General features: G+C 43.9%; 2 protein-coding genes across 5 annotated transcripts in view; both read left to right on the forward strand.

Moving 5' to 3' along the window:
• The first annotated feature begins 9,546 nt into the window (after positions 1-9,546).
• RPS20 (ribosomal protein S20) lies at positions 9,547-10,704 on the forward strand. The gene is made up of 4 exons (XM_082364809.1): positions 9,547-9,694; positions 9,886-9,985; positions 10,266-10,339; positions 10,491-10,704. The coding sequence occupies exons 1-4, from the start codon at positions 9,692-9,694 to the stop codon at positions 10,671-10,673; spliced, it is 360 nt and encodes a 119-aa protein (XP_082220935.1). The 5' UTR covers positions 9,547-9,691; the 3' UTR covers positions 10,674-10,704.
• The window catches only part of LOC309615329 (uncharacterized protein), a 56,030-nt gene continuing 39,399 nt past the window's right edge, over positions 10,702-27,332 (forward strand). For 2 of the 4 annotated variants that reach the window (XR_014236745.1, XR_014236746.1), the window contains exon 1: positions 24,289-26,568. Coding sequence is in view for 2 of the 4 variants with exons in the window: in XM_082364806.1 (XP_082220932.1) it covers positions 26,448-26,568 (121 nt within the window). In the remaining 2 variants the exon portion in view is untranslated. Of the gene's footprint in view, positions 10,783-10,839; positions 11,018-12,105; positions 23,562-24,287; positions 26,569-27,332 lie in introns of those variants that run through there. The other 2 variants (XM_082364807.1, XM_082364806.1) reach the window with 2 other exon arrangements.

Here is a 27,332-nt window from a genome sequence, read left to right on the forward strand (position 1 = left end):
TTCACAGCATCCCAAAACATTACAACTTTTCTTACAAGATAAGTAATGATGTTAATAGATGTGGTTTTTTAATATTATATAATGAAATATGTCAACATTTAGATGTCTGTAAGTCAGTGAATCAATATTTTCCAAATGACCAATTCACAACGTTGCAAAATTATGCATGAGTAAAGGTAAAAGATCCATTCAAGGTACAAGAGAGACCAATATTTTTTAATGTAAGAAAGTACAAAAAAGTCACTGATATGGTTTCAGACTCCCATTGTAACTAATCTTTAAGAAACTACCACTTATCCAGTTTTAGTGTATCAAAGGATATCCACGAGTATCTGAAAAGGTTATTAAAATCCTCCTCCTTTTACCAACTACATATCTGTGCTTCAACCAAACAACATACTGTGACAGATGGAACACAGAAGCAGGTATAAAAATTGAGCTTTCTTCCTCTATTAAGCCCGACTTAAAGAGATTTGCAAAAATGTAAAAGCAATGCCATTTTTCTCACTAAACTTTTTTGTTGTGGAAAATATCCTTATTTTTCATAAAAATATGTTAGCAATTAATAAATCTGTTACTATTTTTAAATAAGTGAATGTTTTTAAATTTCCCAATTTTTGTCTCTATTATAGCAAATATCAGTAGATATAAGCCACAAAAGCTCTTTGGGGTCTTCAATAATTTTTAAGCCTATAAAGAGTTCCTAATACCAATAAGTTTGAGAATCACTGTTCTAGAAAATTATAAATTGCCAAAACTGACCCCAGAAAAGGGAGATCAAGGTAAATCAATTACCACAGAGAGAATTAAAGGTTATAGTTACCTCTCAATAAAACACACATTCTGCCAAATCTTTAAGGCACCCATAACCACACTACTCCATACACTTTTCTAGGGCATGAAGGAAAAGCTTCCTAATTTGTTTCTTTGGCACCAGTATATCAATATGCACACACACACACAGATCTTACAATCTCATTTGTAATATGCTTTGTGAAGAACAAAGCATTATTCCAGGAATGCAAGAAAGGCTCAATATTAAGACATCTATTCACCAAATTAGTAGACCAAAAAACAAAAATCATATGAACACCTGCTTAGTTGTTGAAAAGGCATGTGATAATATTCTAAATTCATTCCAAAAGGAAATCATAAAATTACTAAAAGAAACCATGGGATAATTTTTTTAAAATAATCACAGAATGTGGAAGGTCTTGCTTAGCAATCAGTTTCTTGATGAGTCCCAATCCAGTGGGGTATAAACATGGAAAAGTTTTAATTTATCTTCAAGCTACTGGTTTCAACGGCATTGTTCATATCATCTCTTCCCATCCCTTAATAGAAATCTAGGAAAGAGGGCTTCCCTGGTGACGCAGTGGTTGAGAATCCGCCTGCCAATGCAGGGGACATGGGTTCGAGCCCTGGTCCGGGAAGATCCCACATGTCGCGGAGCAACTAAGCCCGTGTGCCACAACTACTGAGCCTGTGCTCTAGAGCCTGCGAGCCGCAACTACTGAAGCCTGTACACCTAGAGCCTGTGCTCCGCAACAAGAGAAGTCACTGCAATGGGAAGCCCACGCACCGCAACAAAGAGCAGCCCCCGCTCGCCGCAACTAGAGAAAGCCTGTGTGCAGCAACGAAGACCCAACACAGCCAAAAATAAAAAAAAAATAAAATAAATAAATTTATTAAAAAAAAAATTCTAGGAAAGAGTCTGTGACTTTCTGGTAACTTCAAGTTACTAAAACTCATTCCTGTTCAGTTTAAAACTCTAAACTGATCCAAATTCTAACCTTTCCCCTCCACTGTTACCAGTTAGACTTGGGCTTGAGTAAGGAGACCATAAAATTTATAATCCAAATTGGGCACTCTTGAGTGAAAGTTGGCACTAATAATAATAATACCTTGGTCAGGTACTGAAGCTGGCCAAATTGGATGAATGGCCACCCTGGGTCAAAGGACTTGAAATGGGAAGAGGGGACCCTCATCTGCTACTTCAAGCCTCCTCCCCTGTGGATTCTGAATCCAGCTCCTCCTGTGTTGGGGAGCAGGAAGGAGAGACAGGAGAGGCCAAAGTCATCTTGTGTCTCTGGCAATATGTTGATGGTGGAAGTATCTCCTTGGATCTGTTTGCTTCCGGGAAAGAGCCTTTCAAAGCTGGAAGATCACCGAGTTCAACACCCTCCTTTCACAAACAAGAAGACTGAGGCTCGTGCAGATGAAAAGACACTCTCGAGGTGGCACACCCAGTAAGTGGGCTTACGCACGTCCTCACAACCCCTGTCCAGTGTCCCCTCTGCTTCTCTTAGATGTGCCATCAGAGCCAGGACCAGGGCAAGGCCTTGGGACGTGCTCACCCCAAAAATCTCAGTAACTGAGAAAAACCATATCGCAATGCCATGTTTTTTAAAAAGCAAAATAATCCATGACAGAGTATCCCAATTTTAAACAAAGCATTAGTATCACTGACTCGTCCTTCCGCCTTGGGCTTTAACATCTACAGTACACGTGGCCTTAGAGAGCTAACACTCATCTCAGACTGAACTCGGCTCGAACAGAGCTGTCTCCATCAGCACAGAGATCAGCTTCCAGGGGTGGCTGAGGCAGTGGCTTCGATACAGCGTCCTGTCTGCAGCTGGGGGCAGGAGAGCCTGCTGCAGCCCAGGGCTCAGCCTCAGGTACTGCCTGGGGAATTGCTCCTGTCGTGGGCTCTCCGGGGGGTGGCTCTCCCGCCGTGCTACACGTTCTCCTACTACATTTTAACCTTCCCAACGTGATGCAGAAGTGGTTTCAGTAGCTTGGAAACCAGGAGCCTGGACTGATGCGCCCTCACGGAGGCCCTCCCTAACCCCGCAGCCTCCGCCCCACAGTCGTACTCTACCCACTCCTCCTGTGTTGTTTTCCTCAAAGAAGCGATTATTGTCCGAAATTCTGGTTGGTTTTGCAGCAAGGCCTGCGTCTCTTCCGCTAAAATGCATGTTGCCTGGGGTGGGAATGAAGTGCCTCATTTCCCGTTGTATTCCCAGTGTCTGGAACTTGGCAGGGACACAGCAGTCAGCCCATGAGTATCTGTGTAAGGAGTAGCCCTGGTCTGTGATTTTCTTTGTTGGTGGTGTCTTTGTCTGGTTTTGGTATCAGGGTGATGGGAGCTTCACAGAATGTCTTTGGGAGTGTTCCCTCATCTTCAGTCTTTTGGAAGAGTTTGAGAAGGAACGGTATAAGTTCTTCTATGTTTGGTAAAATTCGGCTGTGAAGCCATCTGGTCCTGGACTTTTGTCTGTAAGGAGTTTTTTTAATTACAGATTCTATTGTACTTGTAGTGATCAGTCTGTTCAAAGGAATAGCCTTAAGAAAAGAAGGAAAAAAAGACAGAAAGAAAAAAAGTCGCTACTCTAAGTGGGTTTCAAATGACCAAGAACTTATCAGTGGAGAATTAAGATCTCTCAAATTGCAGTCATGAATTCGGCTCTAAAGGAACTTGAAAGGAGGTACGGCAGCCCCTCTATGGTGACCTCCTCAGCCGACGGTGTCAGAGGCACCACTGGAGACGAGCTCATCGGCGGCTCTGAGCTCAGGATTAAGAGGAAGAGCTGCCACCGTGCTGCTGGCAGGGAAGCAACGTTTCTCAAAGGCAACAAGAAGGAACCCCGGAGGACAGGGCTCTCCTACACACCAGCTCGTAATTCCACACCCCCTGTGACCACGTGCGCAAAGCAGTTCAGAGCTGGCTAATCACATATTGCATCAGCTTGCCCTTTGGGGACCCCCGATGACCGTTTTCATCTGACTTCACCAGTATGAAGATGTTGTGTATTCACAATGTCGTAGTTATCTACTGCTGAACAGAAATTTACCGCACAGTGAGCAGATGAAAACAACACACAGTTACGACCTCGGTTCCCGTGTGTCAGGAATCCAGGCGGGCTCTGGAGGGTCTCCCGTTCAGGGTCCCTTGTGAAGGCTGCACTCAAGGTGTGGGCTCCTCCAGGGAGAGATCGGCTCCCAAAGACCACGGTTGTTGGTAGCATCTCAGTTCTTTGGGGCTGTCGCACCGCGAGCCTCAGTTCCTTGCTGGCCGTGGCCACAGGCTGCCCTCGTTCCTTGCACGTGGGCCTCTCCATCCCACAGCTTCCACGTGGCAGCTGCTCCACCAAAGCTGCAAGGGGGGGGCCGGCCAGCAGGGCAGGGGTCAGCATCTCAGTTAATCTATTCGTGGAAGTGACAGCCAGCGCTTTCCCTGAATTCTAGTCTTTAGAAGCAAGTCTGAGGTTCCCACAGTCAAGAAAAGGGTGTGAATCACCAGGACGGGAATCACAGGTGGTGGAGGCACGGGGTCACATTTGAGGGTGTCCACCACACAGGAGCAGCGCGGCAGAATTCGTGTGTGGTGAAAACCAGGGGCTCCGAACTTCTTTTTTTTTTTTTTAATTTTATTTATTTTTTGGCTGCATTGGGTCTTCGTTGCTGCCCGCGGGCTTTCTCTAGTTGCGGCAAGCGGGGGCTACTCTTCGTTGCGGTGCGTGGGCTTCTCATTGCGGTGGCTTCTCTTGTTGCAGAGCACAGGCTCTAGGCGAGCGGGCTTCAGTAGTTGTGGCACGCGGGCTCAGTAGTTGTGGCTCGTGGGCTCTAGAGCGCAGGCTCAGTAGTTGTGGCGCACGGGCTTAGTTGCTCCGTGGCATGTGGGATCTTCCCGGGCCAGGGCTCGAACCCGTGTCCCCTGCATTGGCAGGCGGATTCTTAACCACTGCGCCACCAGGGAAGCCCAAGGGGCTCCGAACTTCTCACGAAGGACGGCAAATGGTAGAAATCTTTTCTAAAAATTGTACGAATTCTATATAACATGGGAAGCAGAAGTCCGGGAAAAAGTGGCTGATAGATAAATATAGCCCTGGCTCTCCTGCATGACATCAGAATCAAAAAGTGTGGCCGTGGAAATCCTCTGCAGTTTACCTGTGAAAGCTAGGAAATGGCACGTGTAATTCTTCAGGTTGTATATTTCAAGGAACCTTAGAATCTCTAGGCTCGTGGGCCTGGGAATAGGAGGATTACGGGGGGGCGGGGGGGGAGGAGAGTACTAGGAGGCCTAGAGGGCCAAACATTCAGCTCCACCCCTACAGAGAATTTCGGGAGCTCGGCAGTTAAATATGATTGAAAAGTACCTCCCCCAATGCATGCTGCATATGAATCATTCTCAGTGAAAAGATCTTCCTGCGTCCCTGGTTCTGTTCCATTGATCATTTTAGTGAACAATGTTAATGAGCAAATAGAGTTAATTTGACTGTGGGTATCTACGGAACTTCAAACTCAGAATTGAAAGAGTTAAAAAATGGGGATTCTGTGGATAAAGAAGAGGTGGTACATACATACAATGGAATATTACTCATCCATAAAAAAGAACAAAATAATGTCATTTGCAGCAACATGGATGGACCTAGACATAATCATACTGAGTGAAGTCAGTCAGACAGAGAAAGACAAATATCATATGATGTCACTTACATGTGGAATCTAAAAAAATGGTAAAAATGAACTTATTTACAAAACAGAAATAGAGTCACAGATAGAACTCTAGAAAACAAACTTATAGTTACCAGGGAGAGAGCAGGGGACGGGGTGGGGAGGGATAAATTGGGAGATTGGGATTGACATATACACACTACTATATAAAAAATAGATAACTAATAAGGACCTACTGTACAGCACAGGGAAGTCTACTCAATACTCTGTAATGGCCTATATGGGAAAAGAATCTAAAAAAGCGTGGATACATGTACACGTATAACTGATTCACTTTGCCGTACACCTGAAACTAACACAACGTTGTAAATCAACTATACTCCAATAAAAATTTTTTTTTAAAAAAATGGGGATTCTACCTTAAAATGAACACATATTAGTAGCTCAATGAAATTTCTGACCCCAACTAAAGTGAAATCTATAAAGCCCTTCTATGTCATTTTATTTAACATAATAGGATTTTAACCTCTCAGATATACTAATGCTACTAGTGATAAAGATTAGACCTAACATATACTGAGAAATAGTCTAGCATAGTGGGCAAGACGCAGGCTCTGGGGTTCAAACACTGGCTTCTCCTGTGACCTTCCTGTCACCTAAGCTCAGCTTCCTCATAGATACAAAATATGAATCCAAGGTTGACGCAAGGATCAAACAGATCGAGGTTAATACAGGTAGTCCATTTGCAACGGTGCTGGTTACTATCCTATGCTCTAATCCTCACCTGTAACCCTAGGAAAGCCAAGGAACTGCCTCTACATTTCACGCCCTTAGCATACGGCACGGGTGGGCACAGGAGAAAGTTCTTATTCTTTTTCTTTCTGGCTTTTATTCTGAAAGTTCACACTGATGAGCTTTCCCACCAATTTTATTTAGATCAAAAATTATACGAAAAAATAGTGTCTAAGCAGACTCATCCACATTCATTTGACAATCTGTCTTTAGCATTTTCTTCATACACGTATACACGGGTACCATGAATTGAGTCGCTTTTAACTGCTGTTAATTTCCTTTTGGAAGTGTAACAGTTTGATGACACTGTCATTGCAGCGAAAGACCAGTAGATGGCTGTCCACAGAAAGACACAAATACCTGCTTTACAAGATACTTTTCAAAGAACTACAAATATTAGTGAAGGAAGGATAGGGATACAGATATTGAAAACACAGACTTTGTAATGGTCTGAAGAATAATTCTTAAACAGACGTGTGGTTCCCAAGGGGAAGGGGTAGTTGGGGAGGAAAAGATTGGGAGTTTGGGGTGAGCAGATGCAAACTATGATGTATAGGATGGATAAACAACAAGGTCCTCCTGTAGAGCACAGGGAACTATAATCAATATCCTGTGATAAACCGTAGTGGAAAAGAATATGAAAAAGAATACATATATTCTGAATCACTTTGCTGTCCAGCAGAAACTAACACAACATTGTAAATCAACTATACTTAAATAAAAAAATTTTTTAAGAATATTTTAAAAATGAGACAGAAATTTAATGTTATTTTTCACACTGAAATCTTCATTGCACTGCTGGAAGAAGTATCTACTGGGGCGTAACCTTCCCAGAGGGCGATTTACTTAATACCAAAGTATTTAAAATATGCTTATTCTTTGATGAAGCCACCAAAGAATAAGTGTATATCTAGTCATTGATCTAAGGCATTAAGGCTGAGTTGAAAGATGTGTCTACAGCAGTGGTTCTCATCTGGGGGTGGTCTTGCCCCACAGGGGATATTTGACAATGTCTAGGGACATGTTTGTCACAACTGAAGGGGAGGGACTGGTACAGGCATCTAGTGGGCAGAGGCCAGGATACCGCTAAACATCCTACAATGCATAGGAAAGACTCATGTGTCCCCAAATGTCAACTGTGCTGAGACTGAGAAATCCCGGTCTAGAAGCATGTACCTCATGGTACTGTTTGTAAGAGTGAAGCGGGGAAAACACCTTAAGTGTCTAAAAACAGAGGACGAGTTCAATAAATCATGAATGACCCATCCATACAGTACAGTCATTAAAAGGAATGTTGCAGAAGCATATTTATTGTGCAAAATATTCTGTGGATAAAGCTAACCAAACTGTATATACAGTATAAGCCCACGTTTTAAAGGGATATGTATGTATCTAAAAGTGTAAACACGTGGTCTATCTCTGAATGTGGGATTCTGTATTTTCTTCTTCTTTTGTGCTTATTGTTAATTTTTAATTTTTCTCCAGTGAATATCTCACATCTAACGTTAGAATATTACATTTTTAATTGAAATCTGGGGACTACCGCAGTTGATAACTTTCAAGAGGAAAATATGACAAAATGTTTGAAACGAAATCTTATAAACTTCAAAATAGTGATCTTTTCATTGCATTTGTCTAATATCTCAACCAGCTGTTTCCTTAGTACTAGTCACATCAATCATTTTTCCCATAAATGCTGGGCCATATTTTGCCTTTTACTATGCTGAAGTTCTTTTTCTATAATCAAGGAAACCTAAGAATAGATGTATCAGATTTGTTATTGAAAAAAACCCACAAATGTACTTCTCAAACACTCCACCATTGAATTTCTGGCTGTCTTTTGAGCACTTGTAAAACTTGAATGCTACTCAAGTAAGCTTTCTCTGAAGATTCGTACTCGGTATTAATGCAGCGGTGGTTGATCACCGCCCAGGGAGCTTGGGCAACTGCATTTTTGTCTGTTTGTGGCTGGTAGCCATGCCAAGACGTGAAAGCCCTAAGTTTCGAAGTCTCATTTAGGTTACAACTAGTAAAACAAGAATGCGGGTTTTTGGACTTTCTGCTGCAAATTCTACTAATAAAGTATTTACAGCCAATGCATGACATTTTAAAATAACTGAACTGGAAAATATCCGAATTTTGACATGTAAGTTATTTGTTAAATGGAAGCAAAATCCAGTAGATATTGTTTGTGAGCTAAAGAAAGCCAGGTATCAGCTGTGCCTGATTATCACCAAATAAGTCAATGGTATTATCTGATATACGTTTTAAGTATAATTCCCCTCCAAGGAACAGAAGTGAAAGGCTCAAGAAAGGCCCCTAATTGGAGGGGTCAGATCTGTGGGGCTGAGCAAATAACTCTTCTGCCCTCAGGTTCACCTGTAAAACAATACGAGGTTATTTACTCTTGTTTCTGCCCCGTATCAAAACCCAACTCACCTATTTCGTCCCACGTAACCACTCCGTCATCTTTAAGAATATGTGTCCTCCTCATCTCTCCTGGCCACCCAGGTCAGCTGCCCGCTCTCGGTCTGTCCACTGTACTTTGTCCTAGTATTAGGGAGTATTAGGGAGGTCCTCAAGGGTCTCATCCAACATCACTTTATCCGGACAGAGAGGAGATAACACGCTTTGGAATTAGGCGGAGAGCCGGGGTCTCCAGGCGGGGCCTGGGTTGCACGACACACCTCGGGGGTAAGCGCGGCAGCCCGGCGCGTTCGCCCTCGCGTCCCGGGAGGGGGAAGAACCACGCTCAGGTGCTTTTCAGAAACAGACCGCACGTGCTTCTGCCGGTCTGGGAAGCCAGAAGATGAAACACCGCGAAGGAATGTCCCAGGCTATGAAAAATGACTGCTAATTTAAAGAATAAAAACTGACCCAGGTTATCAGTCATTTCCCCTAATATCCACGTGAGTTAACTCAGAAAAGTTACCCGTTTGCTTATAGCACGAGTGATTCGGTTTGTACGGGAAGAAGCTTTGCAGGGTAGAAGCCACAAGCACAGGAGTCATTCTGACTCCGCAGAGGCCGGCGGTCGGCGAACCAGGACGGAGGAGTTTGTGGAGTTTTAGGCCAGGTCGCAGTCTCCCCATCATCTCCGCCAGGTGCCCTGAGGACCGCGGCGGCGCCCCACCCGACGGCGCTCTGACTCCGCCGGGCCGGCAGGGGGCGCGCGCGGCCGCGTCGGGCCGCCCCTCTGCTCGCGCCGCCGCCTTAGAGCCCGCAAGGCGATTCCTCTTCCGGGGCAGCGCGGAGGGGCGTGCGGGACCCGGATGCAGACGCGAGCGCGGCTATATAAGGGCCCGGCAGGCCGCATGCGTGCCTCTTGGAGGAAGACGCGGTGGGTGTTGCTGCGGAGCCTTGGGCTTCCCGCTCCCGCTCCTGACTCACCGCTGTTCGCTCTCGCGGAGGAACAAGTCGGTCAGGAAGCCGCACCGCAGCCATGGTGAGTCGGGGGCGTTCCGGTCCGGCCTCGGCGGGGGGCGGGGGGGGCGGGGGAGGGCGGGCGTGGGGGGTGCCGGGCTGGCGGGAGGAGACGGGACTCGCTTGTCCGGGGAAGGGGGCTGGTGAGCGCGCTCGTCCGCGGGAGGTGATATACTGTCTTAGAGGTGCTTTTTCTCACCTGTGGGACAACAGGCTTTTAAGGACACCGGAAAGACTCCCGTGGAGCCCGAGGTGGCGATCCACCGGATTAGGATCACTCTCACCAGTCGCAACGTGAAGTCGCTGGAGAAGGGTCAGTGCGGTGGCTCGGGGCCGGGGGTCGGACTCGGGGCGGGAGCAGCGGCGAGCTGGGCTTGAGGCTCGCGGCGGCGAGGCGCGTCGCCCGAGGAGGCCGAGCAAGGTCGGCCCCTCGGCGTGGCCCGCGCTCTGCCCCCGCCGTTGGCGATGAGGAGACGCTTACTGGGTTGAGGTCCGGTGATAGTCGTGTACGCTATTCTGAGCTGGCGGCCTTGCGGGCCGGTGAGGCCGCCCCTGTCGTGAGCGAGGGCCCAGACGCTTTTCCCCGCTTGCAGTGTGTGCCGACCTGATCAGAGGCGCGAAGGAGAAGAATCTCAAGGTGAAGGGGCCGGTGCGGATGCCCACCAAGGTGAGAGCCTTGGCGCTCCGGGGCGCGGGGGGCCGCCGGGCGGCTTCGGGCCGAGCGCGCAGCCCTGCTGCTCGGGGCGCCCCGCCGGGAGGTTGGGGAGCGCGGCGCTCCCGCAGCCTGGGTGTCTGGTGTCTTCTGTCTTCCGCTGCAGACCCTGAGAATAACGACGAGGAAAACGCCCTGCGGGGAAGGTTCTAAGACTTGGGACCGTTTCCAGATGAGGATCCACAAGCGCCTCATCGACCTGCACAGCCCTTCCGAGATCGTCAAGCAGATCACTTCCATCAGCATTGAGCCGGGAGTCGAGGTGGAAGTCACCATCGCAGATGCTTGAGCCAGCGGCTCTAATAAATTGATAATCGGCCGTTAAGCTTCGTGGGCTCTTATTCCGGACCCTGACGGGCCTTAGGGAGGGAGTCGTGCCCCGGAATTCGTTCCGCCGTGTAAGCAGGGTGACTAGAAGTAGGTGGGTAGCCCGGGTCCTGCTTTTCCTCGTTGCGTCTTGCAGGGCGCGCTGAGTGCGTTTGCACGTGACGTTGTTTGAACGCTGCCCTGCGTTAGCTACAGACGTGTGAGGCCTCGCTTGCGTCGGTGGGAGCACGTGCAGTGTGGCCGCCTGTGGGAGCCCTTCCCAGGAACACCGGTCCGCGTGCTACTCCGGAAGACCTGACCTAATAGGTACGGGGTACCGTCCAGAGTTCCTGGGGCGATCCTCGCCGTACAGCCGTGGTGAAGAGCGTGCGCGCTAGAGGGCAGGTGGCACCGTAGGTTTCCAGCCCCGCCTCTGCCAGGTGCTCAGGGCTCCTTGTAAACTGGGCGGGTTTCGAAGTGTTTTTGAAACTTTGTTAATAAATTTTATAGATGGCTGGTGCCTTGGTATTTTAGATTAGGAGAGAAACAACGCAGTGCTTAGATTAACGTTAGGTTACGTCTGTAGACGAGCTTTACATAAGCTCCTTGCAATTATCTTTCACTGAACGTATGTGGGTCGTTCAGTAGGAAGCTACATTAACATGTAGTTTGTACGTAGATGTTACCTTCATAAATTTACGTCAGCCTTAGGTCCGAAAAGCGCATTGCATAGGTGACGTTCCGTTTATTCAGGCCCCCGTTGGCGCAGTAGAGGATGACACCGCTTAACTGCTGGGCTCTGCTTACGCGTTCCATCGTCTCGAGTATTCCCGTCGTGTAGACATAGGAACTGGTTTTGAGGTTTAACTTGCCCGGTGTCCGTGGCTTAATAGCACAGCTGAGATTTCAGTGGGCGCATATGGGTTGAGAATCCATCTAGATGTCCCATTAAAGGTATTAAATTTTTGCTATTAGTTTATAGTCTGATGGATTTGCTAAATACGTGTATTTTGGTTAGAGAAAATTTGAAGAAGTATCTCTGACAAGTATATAAGCATTTTGCAATTGATAAAATTCTCCTCAGAAAACGTCCTCGCGTTTGCTGCTCGTAGTAGGATCACAGTGATGAGATGCCCGCCTGTCCCCTGGGCTGCGGCCTAGTCCTCTTTGCACCGCCCCGTCCGCGGGCTGCAGTGACCGTCTGTGCGGTTGTGTGCACACTTCTGTGTGCGCCCGGCTGTGTGCCAGGCGCCAGCGCCTCAGCGCCCACAGACCCTCCCGCTCTGTGCTCCCTCCCAGCGCGGCCACCACGTGCCGCACAGCCGTTCGGACGTGGCGGCTCTCATCCCTTAACCCGCCCCTGTGTTCCTTCCAACATCCAGCTCCTTTTGATTCCGCATTTTTTCTCTTAGCAGGTCTCCACAAAACACGGGATTTTGAAAAGGGATTTCAGTGGCGCAGAACCTGGAAGGAGCTATGCTAAGGTTAACCATTTGTAACAGCCTTGAGCCAGATAGATCGTCAACCTTCATTAAACTAAGTAGCTTGGGGAGACAGGAGGAATTGAAGGTTTCATTGTAACTGTTCTGTAGGCATTGGGCTGGAAAGACTTCAATAGGAGTTAGACAGGAGGAGTCTGGTTTGGTGCCTGAGGCGAGCGGTGGTCCATTGGCCTTTCCTAGAGAAGCTGGTGTTCTCAGTTTAACGCTAGAAGCTGGGAAGGAAATAATCAGCCTGGCAATGAAACTGCTAACTTGTCCTCTAGCCCAATTTTCAGGATTCTCTGCACTAGAATTGCAGAGAGAGCTGTTATGGTAGCAGTTAAGATCATTTTAAAATTCAAGTACCTGGTAATGTGTGGTCCCCAGATGGAAATTCCAGCAAGCTTGTTTCAGTACTCTTAAGTGTATTGCAACTCAGAAGTCTGGAGTATGTGGTCAATATCCTGAGAACTGGTTGTAAAAAGATCTCATTTCTGTGAAAACTAAGCCACTTAATGGCTAAAGAGTAGATTATTGTGCAAAATATGCCTTCGTAAATCAGAAGGTATTGAAGGAACAGCCTAATGGCTTTCATACAGTTCTGAAGTTTAGCTGATGGCATGCGCAAGTGACTGATGCTTCACAAATTGTAATTTATCACACTCAAATAGTTGGGAGTTGTATTTAAGCTGTAAGCAGTGCTTAGGGCCTGTAATACAGCTAAAATATGGCACTTAAGATTTGGGGAGCTGCCATTATCTTCAATCCCTTAAACATTGAAAATGCCTGCTTGGAAATAAAACCCCTACAGGGCCTTCAAGTGTTACCAGTAACAAACCAAAGTAAAGGTAGTTTACATAGCGATGGTGATGCCAGTGATTCTGTGTCGTAGGCCAGCTTGTATGGGTTAGGGAGGGAGAGGAAGGTTGGAAATGGGAGGCCTCGGCGGTCCTTACCTCGTTCCTTTTAGGGTCACAGAGTACTTCTCTTCGAGACACGGTGGCTACACGTAACGCGACAGGAACATGAGGCTGTGCGTTGCTAGATGAGATTTTTTCACCTGACATCCCTAAGTATGTGTTCAGGATCTGGGGTGTCAAGTGAATGGGCAGGAGTGTAGAATTCTTGGCCATGCTGTCAAATCTGTTCCAAACGTAATTGCCTGGATATGTGGGCTTGATAAGATACCTCTTGGAGCCTCAGTTCTCATGTGCAAAATGAAGGTACTTGTATTTATCTCAAGGGCGTGTTGGGTGTTCCTTTGTCTCTCTGGGAGACATTTTCCAACAAAACCAAGACTGGTTTTGCTAAGTGCATAGATTTCTCCCACAGGGACCTTGATTCCCACAGGGTATGTGGTACACTGCTGACCGGTGATATTGGTCAGATTACTTACAAGGGCGTTTTGAGAAGTGTACTTGAATCCCCAGGGGCCTGGCCTTTCTAACTGCATCCTTCTTCACCAAAAAAGTGACTAAGCTGGTCTAACTATTGGAGAACCCAGCAGAGCGAAAATTTCAACCATTTGAAAGTAAGAGGAGCTAAGTTAGTTCTTAACTTCCTTCATTCTCTGAACAGTATATTTCACTTTCTTAGCAAATTAAACTTCCAGAATGAAAGAACTTGATCCTTCTGTACATTCTGTCCTGTAAAGTGCTTTTCTTTCTTTATATAGAACCCATCCCAAAAGGTATTGTTAATATTATATTCAGAACTTTTCATGTGAAAATAGTGTATGTGATTTTTATCTATCTCTTAGCTATATAAAATCTATATCTCCTTTTTAAAAATACAAATGAGACAATACTAAACATTCTGTAAATTTTTGTCTTTATGTATCTGGGAGATGTTTCTCTATCTGCACATACCTCATTTCTTTCAATGAGTACTGCATTGTATGAGTGCACTTTAGTTTATTTAACTGGACTCTTCTTGATGGACTTAATAGATACTTCCCACATTTTTGCTATTAAAAGCACCACTTCAGTAAATACGCTTTTAATATTTTCTTTGTTCACTTGTACAACTATATAAGATACGTTCCTGGAAGTTGAATTGTAGATATTTATATGTAGTGGCTGATATAAAGGAATTAGAAAGTCACGTATTAAAGAACATTTACTATGGGTGTGTATATGAATGTTTTTCTAGGGTAGATAAAAGAAACTTTAAGATACTATCAAGTGGATGCCCTCAAATGACTGTGCCCATTTATATTCCTACCAGTAGTGGAAATGCAGTAACGTCCATCTGCTGGACAAAAAAAAATCTCATTATTTTAGCTTTGCCCTCCATTTGTTTATTTTCTCTTTCTGAGGCTCCTATTGATTGGATAACCTTCTGGAGGTCCTGTGTGTTGCTTTCTTTCATCTGCTCTTTTAGTCTTTTATTATGTGGGATATTTCTTTGACTTTCTTATCTAGCACTTTTATTGATTTATTTTTTCATGTTGTCAATTTTTTTAAAAAAATTCCCTTGTTCTGGAAAATTTCAAACATACGCAGTAGAGGGAATGGTATAATGAACCCACTCAGCTTTAAGGATTGTCAACTGATGCCAGTCTTATTTCATGTATAACTCCATCCTCTCCCCCAGTCAACCCTCAAATTATTTTGAACTTAGTCCCATACATATTTTTTTTTATTCAAACAGAAAGTCACAAAAATTATAATCATCCTCATCAGTTCACTCAGTCCCATGTAATTAATTTTTTTTTCATCTTGATCTTTTGTTAGCACTTTTATGAGTTCATCAGTTTTCCATTAGAGTTCTGAAAATGCTTATTCATTCACTTCAGCAGTATAGTCATTTACCAGAAACCTGTACTTACCAGTCTTTTCCATGAATTCCTTGAAGATGAAACCCTTTTATAGGAACATATTTGCAAAAGCATCAGAGTACACCCAGAACTGTCTGTAAATGACAGAAGACTTAAAAATGACCACGGTTAAAGATTGGATGAAAGTTCATAATAATGCAGTTGACAAGGAACCAGACATTTTTGATGCACATTTTTCAGTGTATTCACTTCAAAAAGATAAGGACTTTTAACAGTTCACTAATGTTGAGTATATTCACATTGCTGTGCAAAAGCTCTCCAGAAGTTTTCCATCTTGCAAAACTGGAATTTTATACCCATTAAACAACTCCCCATTTTCCCCTCCCCCTAGCCCTGACAACCACCATTCTAATTTTTGTTTCTGAGTTTCCTACTTTAGATACTTCGTGTAGGTGGAATCCTGCATAATGTCCTTTAGGTTTATCCCTGTGCCATGAGATTTTCTTTTGTTAAGGCTAATAATACCATTGTGCTTATATATATACATATATATACCACATTTCTTTATCCATTTATCCCTTGATGGACATTTGGCTTCCACCTCTTGACTATTGTGAATAATGCTGCAGTGAACACAGGAGTACTAATATCTCTTCAAGATCCTTTCAGGTCTTTTGGATATATACCCAGGAGTGAGATTGCTGGATCATAGGGTATAATTATATTTTTTTTATTTTTTGAGAAACCTTAATGTTTTCCATAGTGGCTGTACCATTTTACATTTTACATTTACCATTTGGAACCCACGAAGGGTTCCAATATCTCCACATCGTCATCAACACTTATTTTCTGGTTTTTTTGATAGTAACCACCCTAATGGGTGTGAGGTGATAGCACATTGTTTTTTTTGTTTAACTTTTTAAACATGGCAGAGTATTCAATATTGAAATATAATAACAAAGAAGCTGGTTTTTAATTGCATTTCCAGTTTATACCTTGAGTATTATATCTTTGAGCCTACCAAATTTTTCCTGCCCAAAATTTTTTCTTTTGCTATAGATTTCTAGTTTCATTCCACTGCAGTAATTTTGTGTGTCCATTTCTTTCCTCAAATTTAGAAATGTTTTGGTTGTTACTTCTTCAAGTAAGCTCTCTGCCCCTTTCTCTCTCTCTTCTCCTGGAACTGCTATAATTATTGCATTGATCAGCTTGATGGTGTCCCAGAGTTCCCAGGCTCTTGTCACTTTTTCATTCTTTATTCTTTTTGCTCCTCTGACTCAGTAATTTCAAATGACCTGCCTTCCACGTTTGCTGATTCTTTCTTCTGCTTAATCAAGCAGTCAAGACTGCCACTAAATACCTGTATTGAAATTGTCAGTTCAGTTTGTGTGTTCTTCAGCTCCAGAATTTCTGTTTGGTTCATTTTATAGTTTCTCTCCCTTTGTTGATATTTCTCACTTTGTTCATGCATCGTTTTCCTGATTTTCTTTAGTTGTCTGTCTGTGCTCTCTTTTAGCTCATCGGCCACCTTTTATTATTTTGAATTATTTGGTAATTCATAGATCTCTCTAGGGTTGGCTTCTGGAGATTTATTTTGATCAGTTGGTTGGGCTGTTTCCCTTTTCTTTGTATGCCATGTGATCTTTTATTGGGATTTGGGTATTTGGAAAAAATCAGCCACCTCTCCCAGTCTCTATGGACTGGCCTCGTATGGGGAAAGTCATCTCAGCTAGAGATTTGGGGGACCTCTCAAACCTTTTCTGGGCTTGTGTGTATGATTTCCTAGTTAGAGAGACTTGCCACTGTTTTCTTCTCAGGAGCCTGCAATCTCTTACTCCCTCTGGTGTCTGTCTGTGGTACTGCATTCCCCATGGTATAACTTGGACAGAACAGGACTTTGTTCTCAAGGGCCCCCAACCTAGCATCCAAAATCCACTTCCTTCCCATCAGTCACCTGAGTCAGAGAGACAGAAACTAGTCCCTTAGGCAGCCCCTCAAAAAGCCAGAACTTTGGACTCATGTTTCACTCTCTTTTTTCCCTCCCAGGAGAGAAGCTGGGAGTTTTCTTCTGGTCTGTCTGTCCTCACTGGGGGAGTCGGAGGGACTAGGGCAGGCAAAATGCGAGGAACGTTCTTACATCCTGTGGTGTGGCTCTTCTTGGCTTTGTGATCACGTGGTGCTGCAGCCTCTTACCTGGTTCCTGGAGTTCTCACAAGTTCTTACACTGTGGTCTGTATATCCCTGCTAGGTTGGTGTCTCTGCGTGGGAATGAGGGTCTGGGGCTTCCTATTCCTCTGTCTCTCTGACGTCACTCTAAGGACTCTTGCTGAAATATAATCAAATGTCATTGTTACCACTAAAAATAGCAATAATCTCTTAATATCCTTAAATATCCAGTAGTAGTCAAATTTCCTTGAGTGTTTTTACTGCGTATTTATTTGAATAGGGATCTAACTGGTTGATGTGTTTCTCAAATTTCTTTCAGTCGAGTGGTTCCCCTTCCATCTAAGAAATCATTTAAATACACACAGGCCTCACTTTGCATGGGACCAGAGAAAATAAACATGCAAGCTGAAAACATGCGAAATGGTCCTAATAATCAATAGGAAAAAATTATGATTGTTCTGTGCCTAAAAAATTTTACAAAATATTAAGTCTTTTGCTTTCAGTTATAACTGTAAAGGGAAATGTAAAATAGTAGAACTGATATTTAATATACTATCATCTAAAACATTAGTAATATTGAGAATGAAAGTATTCTGTCTTTGTTAAAAAAAAAGCAAAAAACAAAACCCCAAACTTCATCAGTAGTAGTTTGAACAGTGCTTGCCTTCTCATCACATAACTTACAAGCATTTTTTTCTGTGCCTTGGTGAGTTGTCACATTTCTAACTCTGGTCATGAAATATTTCTAGATTCTTTTTAATGTGTAGCTTTTTAATGGTATCCCTCCTCTGGGACATCATCATCCTTCTCATCACAACATCTTTCCTTATTCATCTCAGTAAGTCTGTCTTCACTAAGTCCCTTTGGCTGCATCTCTGAGCCTCTCAGTGTTGCACTGTCAACATGCCCATGGTCCACTGTGTGTTCCATAACCCCGTTTACATTTGATTCAGACTTCACTTCCATCGTTCTCACGCTTTGTTTCTTTGCTGTGTTTTTGTCTTTGTTGGCCAATTTCCTGTTCTAGCTCTCCATTTTTGTAAAATGTCACGTGGGTTTATTGCTGGGAGACTCGGCAGCAACACAACTACATGCTTTGTTGTCTTTGCTGCCTCTGAAGATTGAATAACAGATGCATGGTGACCAATCACTAGACTTTGAAAGAAATGACATTGCTATGTGTGTGTTATTTACTCGGTGAATTGTGGACTGAAGAGCTAGCCGCAGAGTTTATCCTCTGTGCAGTTATTCACAAATGATACACTGTGGTAGCTGATACAGGAACTGTGTTGGTGGGGGCCGGTCGTGTCTGCCTCAGCCGTGATAACTGAAGCTCGCGCTTACCAGAACCTTGCAGAGCAAAGACAGCCTGCACTTGTCTTAGGATCATCTTATGTCTTGGGGGCAGTTGTCCATTTACTTTGGCTTTTCCTTTTGAAACTCTGGGGATCTTTGTTTTCTTTTATTCATAATTAGGAATTATAATTAAGCTTTTCTTTCTGGTACCGGTCTGGATTTTCCCTCTTGTGTAGATAGACCTGGTTCTCCGATAGGCCTTCCTTCACCATTAGAAGGATTTCCATGGACTGGAATTCCCAGTAGGGCACACCTGTAGGGAGTCAACTGCTATACTGGGGACCTCACAGCAGACCCCACTACGTGAAGAGCAGCAGTTGGTCACACTTGATACTTCATCTCTTCCCAGGCGTCATTCGACTTACAGATTCTTCCTCATCCAGGACGCATCTCGTTAGGAAGAGAGGTGGAGTAGCGTGGTGTGGGGCAGAGGCTCCTAAGCCAGGCCGTCTGTCCTCAAAAATGGACTCTGCTCTTTTCTAGCTGAGGCTGTCAGTTATTTATACTTTTGTATCGTAACTTTTCTCAATAAAATAAGAACAGTAGTAGAAAATGCCTCATGGAATTGTTTGAAAATGGCATGAGTTAATAATATTTTTAATGTACGTAGGACAGTGGTTGGCGCAGAGTAAGAGCTATTTAAGTGTTTGAAAATGAATAGCTTTGAATTTCAAGAAATGAAATGGATCTGAAAATATGGCCCCTTTAATTTCTTGTCTCCACATCTGGAACAGTTCCCTGAATACAAGGAGGTTTAAGAAAATTTTTTTTTCCTGATTAAAAATCAACTGGGTTCAGTGGTGACTGCTTTTGCAGTTAAGTAGGCGGTTAATAAAAAGTAAATGAATAAGTTTAAAGGACTAAGTGTGTCCCTGACAGGCCACACAGGCATCATAGTAGCAATTAAAATGAATTTATCGTACAGCCAGTGAAGAGAGGGAAGAGACACAGCAAAGCTCAGTGACACGATTCCAAACATCTGTTTGCTTCTATTTTTGGTAATCATTGCATTCTCACAGTACTTCAGTCAAAGCTGGAGGAAAGCAAGAACACTACCTATTTAAAGCCCAACAAAAAGACCATAATAAAATATTCAGCAAAAGTTCTAACAGAACTGTATTAAACAAACAAAAAAAGAACTATGGACATTGTTGTCCTGTGAGCACTTGTAAGGTGTTTTTAATCATATTATTTGTTCACTTATGATTGAGCATATTGTACATTCTCAAGTGTCTTCATTTCTAAAAGCATCAACACTGAGCAGGAATCTTTTTCAAGGACAAATCCCATAAAACTTGGCTTTAAAGAAAATGAGGGAAAACCCACGAGAGCAAGAAGTAAATTGTCTTTTAAAACAGGAAGGAGAAATAAACCAGTTACACTAAAAATAGGAAGCCTCACTGATCCCAATTCAGTCAGTTGTTGCCATGATGTCAGAAAATGATGTTGACAGACGCATGTTCCTTAAAGATGCTTTTTATTTTTCCTTTGAAACAATCTCAAACTTGCATAAAAGCTGCAAGAACAGTACAAAGAACATTTCATCAGCCATTTGGGTAGCAATTACCAACATGACATCATCCAAATACTTCGGTGTGTATTTCCCCCCCCACACACACAACCGTAATACAGCCACCAAAATGAGGACGCCCGCCTTGACCTCATCCTCACGTCTCGTTCAGGTTGTGCCAGTTGGCCTAATTTTGCTCTTTACAGCACAGTACCCAGACCAGAATCGGGCATCACACTGAGTTAAAGGCCTCTTTAGTATCATTTAGCCCAGACCTGTTCCTCAGTCTCCCTTGGGCCTTCATGGCCTTGGCACTTCTGGAGGCTACAGGCGTTGTAGTTTGGATGCCTTCCTGACCCTGCTCAGGCTGCAGCACCACTCAGGACTGGCCCCTGCAAGTCTGCCCTCCTCCCCCACTGAGACCCTCCCGCTCGGCCGCGATGCCCTGGGCTAGGCTGCGCTGCTGCCCCCGCCACCTCACCCGCTCCCTGGGTGGAGGGTCACCCACGGCTGAGCTGCTCGGGGAGGGAGGGACAAAGGGGAACGAAAAGAGAAGGAAGAGCCTTAGATAGTCTAGAGAAATAGGTTTCAGTATTTGTCTAAACGTGAATTGTAGCAGACAGAACTTCGAACCCAGCTGATGAAGTCATTCCAAGCAGAATCACAAATTTTAAACAAATACCTTTCCGTTTATGTCATGAATCTCAGAGTATTTTGAAGGGTTAAAAAGTGGTCATATTTGACTATGATTATTCACTTGGTCTTAAGCATTTTATGTGTGTACCCCAAAATGATATTCAATCTCTTGCCCAAACTGAAAAATGAAATCGGTAAATTATTGTATAAAACATTTTAAGTAGTTATAAGTTATTAATGAAATTTGGGTTTATATTCTATAGTGATGTAGTCAGGGTTCTCCAGAGAAATAGAACCAATTATATATATACATATATAAAATGAAATTTATTGAAATATATTAAACTTATTGAAATGTATGAAATATAAGTTGTCTCATGTGATTATGGAAGCTGGCAAGTCCCAAGATCTGCAGGGTGAGTCAGGGAGCAGGAGACCGGGAGGACTGGTGGTGTAGTTCCAGTCTGAGCCCAAAGGCCTGAGAACCAGGGGAAATCAATGGTAAAGTTTTAGTCTGAAGACCAACAGGCTGGAGGCCCAGGAAGAGCCAATGTTTGTGTTCACGTCTGAAGGCACGAAGAATCCATGTCCCAGCTCGAAGGCGGTCAGGCAGGAAGAGTTCCCTCCTGCTCCCAGGAGGGTCAGACTGTGTTCTATGCAGGCCTTCAGTTGACTGGATGAAGCCCACTTGCATTAGGGAGTGCAATCTGCTTTACTCTCTACAGATTTAACTATTAATCTCATCCAAACACAACTTCACAGAACCCCAGAATAATGTTTGGCCAAGTACCTGGGCACCTCATGGTCTAGTCAAGTTGACACATAAAATTAGCCATCACAGATGGCAAACTGCGTGTTCCCACGGGAAGTCCTCCTGGGACCCCTGTAACTACTAGCCCATGCCACCATCACTTCTTTTTTGTTGTTTTTTACACCTGTAACATAAAATTCAGCATCTTAACTTTTTTAAGTGTATGGTTCAGGGCGTTAAATATATTCACATTGCAATGAGGCAGATCTCCAGAACTTCTTCATCCCGCAGAACTGAAACACGATGCCCATTAGACAACAGCTTCCTTTCCCCACCCTCCCTCCATCCCGAGGTCACCACTCTGTTTCTCAGGGCCTGACTATGTTAGTTGCCTCACGTAAGGAAAATCAAACAGTGTTTGTCCTTTTGTGACTGGACTATTTCATTTAGCACCCTCCAGGCTCATCCCTGTTGTAGCACGTGACAGGATGTTCTTCCTATTTAAGGTTGAATAACATTCCATTGCACCTATACCACATCTTTATCTGTTCATCGATTAATGACCATTTAGGTTGTTTCCACCTCTTAGCTATTGTGAATATGCTGCTATGAACATGGGTGTGCAAATATCTCTTCAAGACCCTACTTTCAGTTCTTTGGGATAAATATCCAGAGGTGGCGTTGCTGCACCACGTGGTCTGACGTCACTTTTTTACGCGGGCTATTGCAGTGGCCGCCTCGCTGCTCTGTCTCCCTGCTTTCACTCTCGTCCCCACCCCCAGGTTCATTGTTTTTTTCATGAGTGTTAAAATTATTTTTTAAATATTTAAAACAGATCATGTCATTTTTCTGTTTCAACTTTTCTGATAGAGACTTCCAGTTTCTGCTTGGGAGGTACAGAACTAGAGTCACTCCCACCCTAGAGCAGTAAGAAAAGCTAAACAAACCTCAAGTCCATGACTTTTCTCAAATTCATCAGGGAGCTGAAGTCTTAAGGCAACCAACTAACCAAATCTGAGGAGAGACGGGTGTCTTCTGGCAGAAACAAGATGCAAGCACTTGCTTACCTGGGGCAGATACAGCTGCCACGAAGAATCACACATATTTCATCTTTTATAATTTCTTATTTACTTACTTATTTATTTGACTGCGCCGGGTCTTAGTTGCGGCACACAGGATCTTCGCTGCAGCATGTGGGATCATTTAGTTGCGGCATGCGGACTTCTTAGTTGCGGCATGCATGCAGCATCTAGTTCCCCGACCAGGGATCGAACCCAGGACCCCTGCAGTGGGAGCACGGAGTCTTACCCACTGGACCACCAGGGAAGTCCCCTTTCATCCTTTATAATTTCTGTCTCAGAAATACCTCAATTAGAGAATGTTGCATTCAGAAAAATAATTTTACCGATAAAGTTTAATCCTTTAATTTCCAGAGCTTTTCTTTTATTCATTCTTGGTGGAACTCTTCTAAAATGTGCTATACTTTCCCCTGCTTTATTATATAGAATATACCAATTATTTAGGCTTTATAGGCTAGAGGACCACTCTGTACCTCAGGTGCTAGGAGACCATCTGTCCTCAAGGGCCGTGGCACCACGAGGGGCTCTTGAATTCACTTAAAGAGATGCTGCTGTAGCTGTTCTTCTCTTCTTTCAGGAAAGCTCCTCAAGGCTCTCTTTCCAGTGGCACAGTGCTTACCGGAAAAGCTACTCTTCGGAAAGAATAAAGCCAGAGTTTAACCACCCTAGCTCTCAGAAGGAAGGTACCAGTAGGCTGAGTAGGAATGAACTGGAACCCATCTAGGTCTCTGGTCGGCCTTGTACCCGTATGATTGTATCACCTGCCCTTCCAAGGCTTGGAGAGCGTGCATGAGGTGCTGCACACCCACTAACCCCCAGAGAGCGTGCCCGCCCAGCCAGGTCTGGTTATAAGGCTTTCCTAGAATTCTGCGTGATATTGTACCATGAGCTCTTATTTGACAGAGAGCTCTTTGCTTAGGAGCTCTGGCTCTCTAGACATCTGTGGATGGACTCCAGTGAACTCACTTTGAAATTATAGGCAAAATGTTGCATGTGCTTATGCCTGACCTTTCTGGAAAGAAGATCCAACAGTTTCATCAGATTCTCAGAAGGAATGAGATGGGCTGAGATGTTACCCCTCTTACTCCTAAGAAAAAGAAGTGACGAAGTGAGGTAATTAGTCTTCTGGACAGGTTCAGTCTGAGATGAGCATCTGGTATAAACAAAGCGATAGAATAAGTTGCCAGGGTTACCTCTATAGAATGAGCCCCTGAGGCACCCAAGTATGTACATCACACTCAAGTTACAGTGCTCTCTATACTAGGTCCTGCACCTGGCTTTCCTTCACTTACATATCATAGACATCATTTTATTTTTGCTTATAGAACTATTCTAATATTTAAAAAATAATCACATAAGATTCCATTGTATGGCTATACCACAATTTATTTATCTGGCACCCCACTGATAGATATTTAGATTTTTTATTCTAGTTATTTTGGGTCATAAACAACGCTGCCCTGCATGTCTTTGTACATATAATTTTGCACAACAGAGAGCTGCGCCTTTTTGCTCATTCCCTTCCAGTGCAGGATATCATGATTATCTTTTGAACATTTTCCTGAATGATAGGTGAAGGCTGTGTCTTTTACTTTTGCTATTTATTTATTCTCTTAAAGATTTTCATATATTTATGGATTATCTGTACTTGTTTCTCCATGAAATGTATGTTAACATTTGCTGCAATAAATGCGGTCTCTCTAGAGTGTTAAGTGTTATAAGTGCAAAGCCCAGAGTGTGAGGGGAATGGCCCACATTCACCAATGGATGTGTGATTCGATCCTGCTCTAGAACAAATTATCCATGTCTCTGCTTTCTCTTTTTGATTATTTTTTGCAGAATCTGTTAAGGACAGCTGGAAATCTGATAGAAAAGTTAACTGCCAAAAGAGTAACAATGCACTGATGCACTAAGTAAAGATTTATTAATATCCAAAGTGATATTACAGGATATAATAGGAACAGAGCAGATTAGGAGGCGAACAATTCCATAACATGACCCCAACTGGAGCTGACTATGAACCTTCTTAAGGAAATGCTCATAGCAATCACCATATTTCTGGTTTTTTAAAGGTAAAGAATGCCTTGTTGTAACCATAGATCTCATTAGTATCTATAGAAAAATAATTTTATGTCCTATAATCAAGACTTATAAAACTTCAAAAGGATTGTGATTTTTTTTTTTAAAAGAACTTCACTTATTTATTTATTTATTTATTTATTTTTGGGCTGTGTTGGGTCTTCGTTTCTGTGCGAGGGCTTTCTCTAGTTGCGGCAAGCGGGGGCCACTCTTCATCGCGGTGCGCGGGCCTCTCACTGTCGCGGCCTCTCTTGTTGCGGAGCACAGGCTCCAGACGCGCAGGCTCAGTAGTTGTGTCTCATGGGCCTAGTAGCTCCGCGGCATGTGGGATCTTCCCAGACCAGGGCTCGAACCCGTGTCCCCTGCATTGGCAGGCAGATTCTCAACCACTGCCCTACCAGGGAAGCCCCAGGGTTGTGATTTTTCAATGCAAACTTTGAAGTTTTATTCCTTGAGTAATCTCCCTGCAGGTTTTTGGAAGTTGCTCTGTTTCTTTTAATACATACTTGATTCTTTAAGAGTATATTAAGAATTTGGCTCCACATGAGGAAGAGGGCTGAGCTCTGTGTTGAAGGCAGTGCTTGGTAAATCATCTGCTTTTCTGTAAATTTCAGTGTGGCTATGATAAAATCATGGTTTCAATTCAGTAAGTGTTTGTTTTATTATCTGCACGGCTCAAAGCTAGATGTTTCACCTAATTCAGATTTTAGAGTTTGCCAGGAGCCTGTTAGCATGTGAAATAAACGTCAGAATAAATTAGATTGTAGATAGGGGCAGCAGGTAGGGGGAGTAGGGAAGTGCCAAGGAGGAGGAGGAAAATAGGGGAAGGAGTGTTCCAGACAGAAGGACCCGCTCACAGCTGAGAAAGAGCATGGCATGGTGAAGGGACTGAGAGAAGTTAGGTGTGGATGAAATATCTCGTCTGGGGTTCATGTGAGGAGAGAGAGAAGGCTGGTGAGGTAAGAAAAGTCAGGTCATGCAGGGGCTTTACTCTATGCTGAGGGATGTAGACTTTATTTTCCAGCAAAGGGTAGAACGTTGGAGGGTTTGGTCAGAGGCGTAAGGTGATGAAATACACTGTTAAATGAGAGGGAGAGAGAAGCCTGAAGGCTGGCAGACCATTTCAAGTGTCCGGCCAAGGCCTGAATGCAGCTTGAACTAAAACAGAGGGACTGGGGCTGGAGAAGGTTCTATTACTATGAGAATTCTCAGAAGGAAGACTCTACCGTGGCTGTGAGTAGGTTGACTAGGAGGAAGGGTGAATCAAGAGTGAGGCAGTGTCTTGAGCATTGAATAGCCGACAGAGTGCTTACAGAGAACACTGAAGAAGGTTTGTAGGGCTGGATCTGACATGCTGAAGTGGCCATGTGACATCCATGTGCAGATACTTGGTAGATAGCTGGGATCTAAAGATTAAGAGAGGGATCTGAGATGGAGAGGCAGACGTGGGAACTTCAGCACAAAGACAGTAATTGCAACTATAGAGATAGGTGAGATGGCCCAGGGAGCATGAGTCAAGTGAGACAAGACGGGCTGGAGGGAGCCCTGGAGAAGACAAATCCTGAGAGGAGGGGAACCCATAAGCGTGGTCAGGAAAACTAAAGGACCATATGAGGGAAGCCAAAAAAAATTATTTCAAGAATGAGGGAGGTGTCAACTGGACCAAATAAGACACAAGTCAAATAAGATGAGTCCATTAGATTTAGCAAAAATATATAAACGATAGCTTCACAGATGTATGGGGATGTGAGGTAGATTATAGAAGGTTGAAGAGTGAGAGGAGTCTGAGAGAATGGAGACAGTGAGCACAGACAAATCTGGAAAGTTTGGCTCTAAAGGAGATAAAATAGAGAAAGAGCAAGAGGGCAACAGTGTGTGGTTGAGAGTGGACTTTTGTGTTTTTTCAGAAGAACTTAAGGTATGTTTAAAGGCTGCTGGAAGGAGGCAGTAGAGAGGCAAGACCTGAACACATGGGATGAGAGATGCTGGATGACATCATGGGAGGAGGAGATGCTGGATGACATCATCATGGGAGGAGCAGGTGATGGATGACATGGGAGGAGGAGACAATGGATGATATCATGGGAGGAGGAGATGATGAATGACATCATCGTGGGAGGAGGAGATGATGGATGACACCATGGGGGGAGGAGATGATGGATGACATCGTGGGAGGAGGAGATGATGGGTGACATCATCGTGGGGGAGGAGATGATGGGTGACATCATCATGGGAGGAGGAGATAATGGAATGATGGTCCTGAGAAGGTGGGTGGGAGGGAATTCAGAGACAGGTAGAGGGATTCGAAGAAGAGGGGGGACACCTTACCCCTTTTCTATTGTAAGTAGAAGGAAAGAGGTAAGGACATGGTCTATTGGCAGGTAAGTTCACTTGTTTACTCCTGAAGTTCAGTAATTTCTCAAACGTTAATTCCCAGTGTCTCTGTGACTTGGAGAAAGAATCATGAACACATGAGTAAGGAGGGAACTGGTGGGATCCAAGATTGGAAGGGAAGAGAAGGTGAAAAAGCTTGAGGGAGACTAGGAGAGAGAGAGAGCTGACCAGAAAACAAAGGATTACTGGGGTAGTAGGACCTTGATTTTATAATGGCACCAATCTGAGTCATTTTATTACTTTTTCTCTAGTTGCCCTTGGTGATCAAGATTTAAAAATGCGGAAAGCAAATGGTTATGTTGATTCAGGATTGGGGTTTGTCAGGTCATGACAATGGTGGAAGACATGACAAGGGAGTGGAGAATAATATCAAGAATATCACCAATAGAAAAAAAAACTGATAACCCAATT

The sequence above is a fragment of the Balaenoptera borealis genome (assembly GCF_965194805.1).
Source record: "Balaenoptera borealis genome assembly, chromosome: 17".
NCBI classification, from domain to species: Eukaryota; Metazoa; Chordata; class Mammalia; order Artiodactyla; family Balaenopteridae; genus Balaenoptera; species Balaenoptera borealis.

Coding starts and splice junctions, on each gene's coding strand:
- RPS20 (XM_082364809.1), top strand. Junction 9,986..10,265: donor CGTGAAGTCGCTGGAGAAGG/GTCAGTGCGGTG, acceptor CCCCGCTTGCAG/TGTGTGCCGACCTGATCAGA. Junction 10,340..10,490: donor CGGTGCGGATGCCCACCAAG/GTGAGAGCCTTG, acceptor CTTCCGCTGCAG/ACCCTGAGAATAACGACGAG.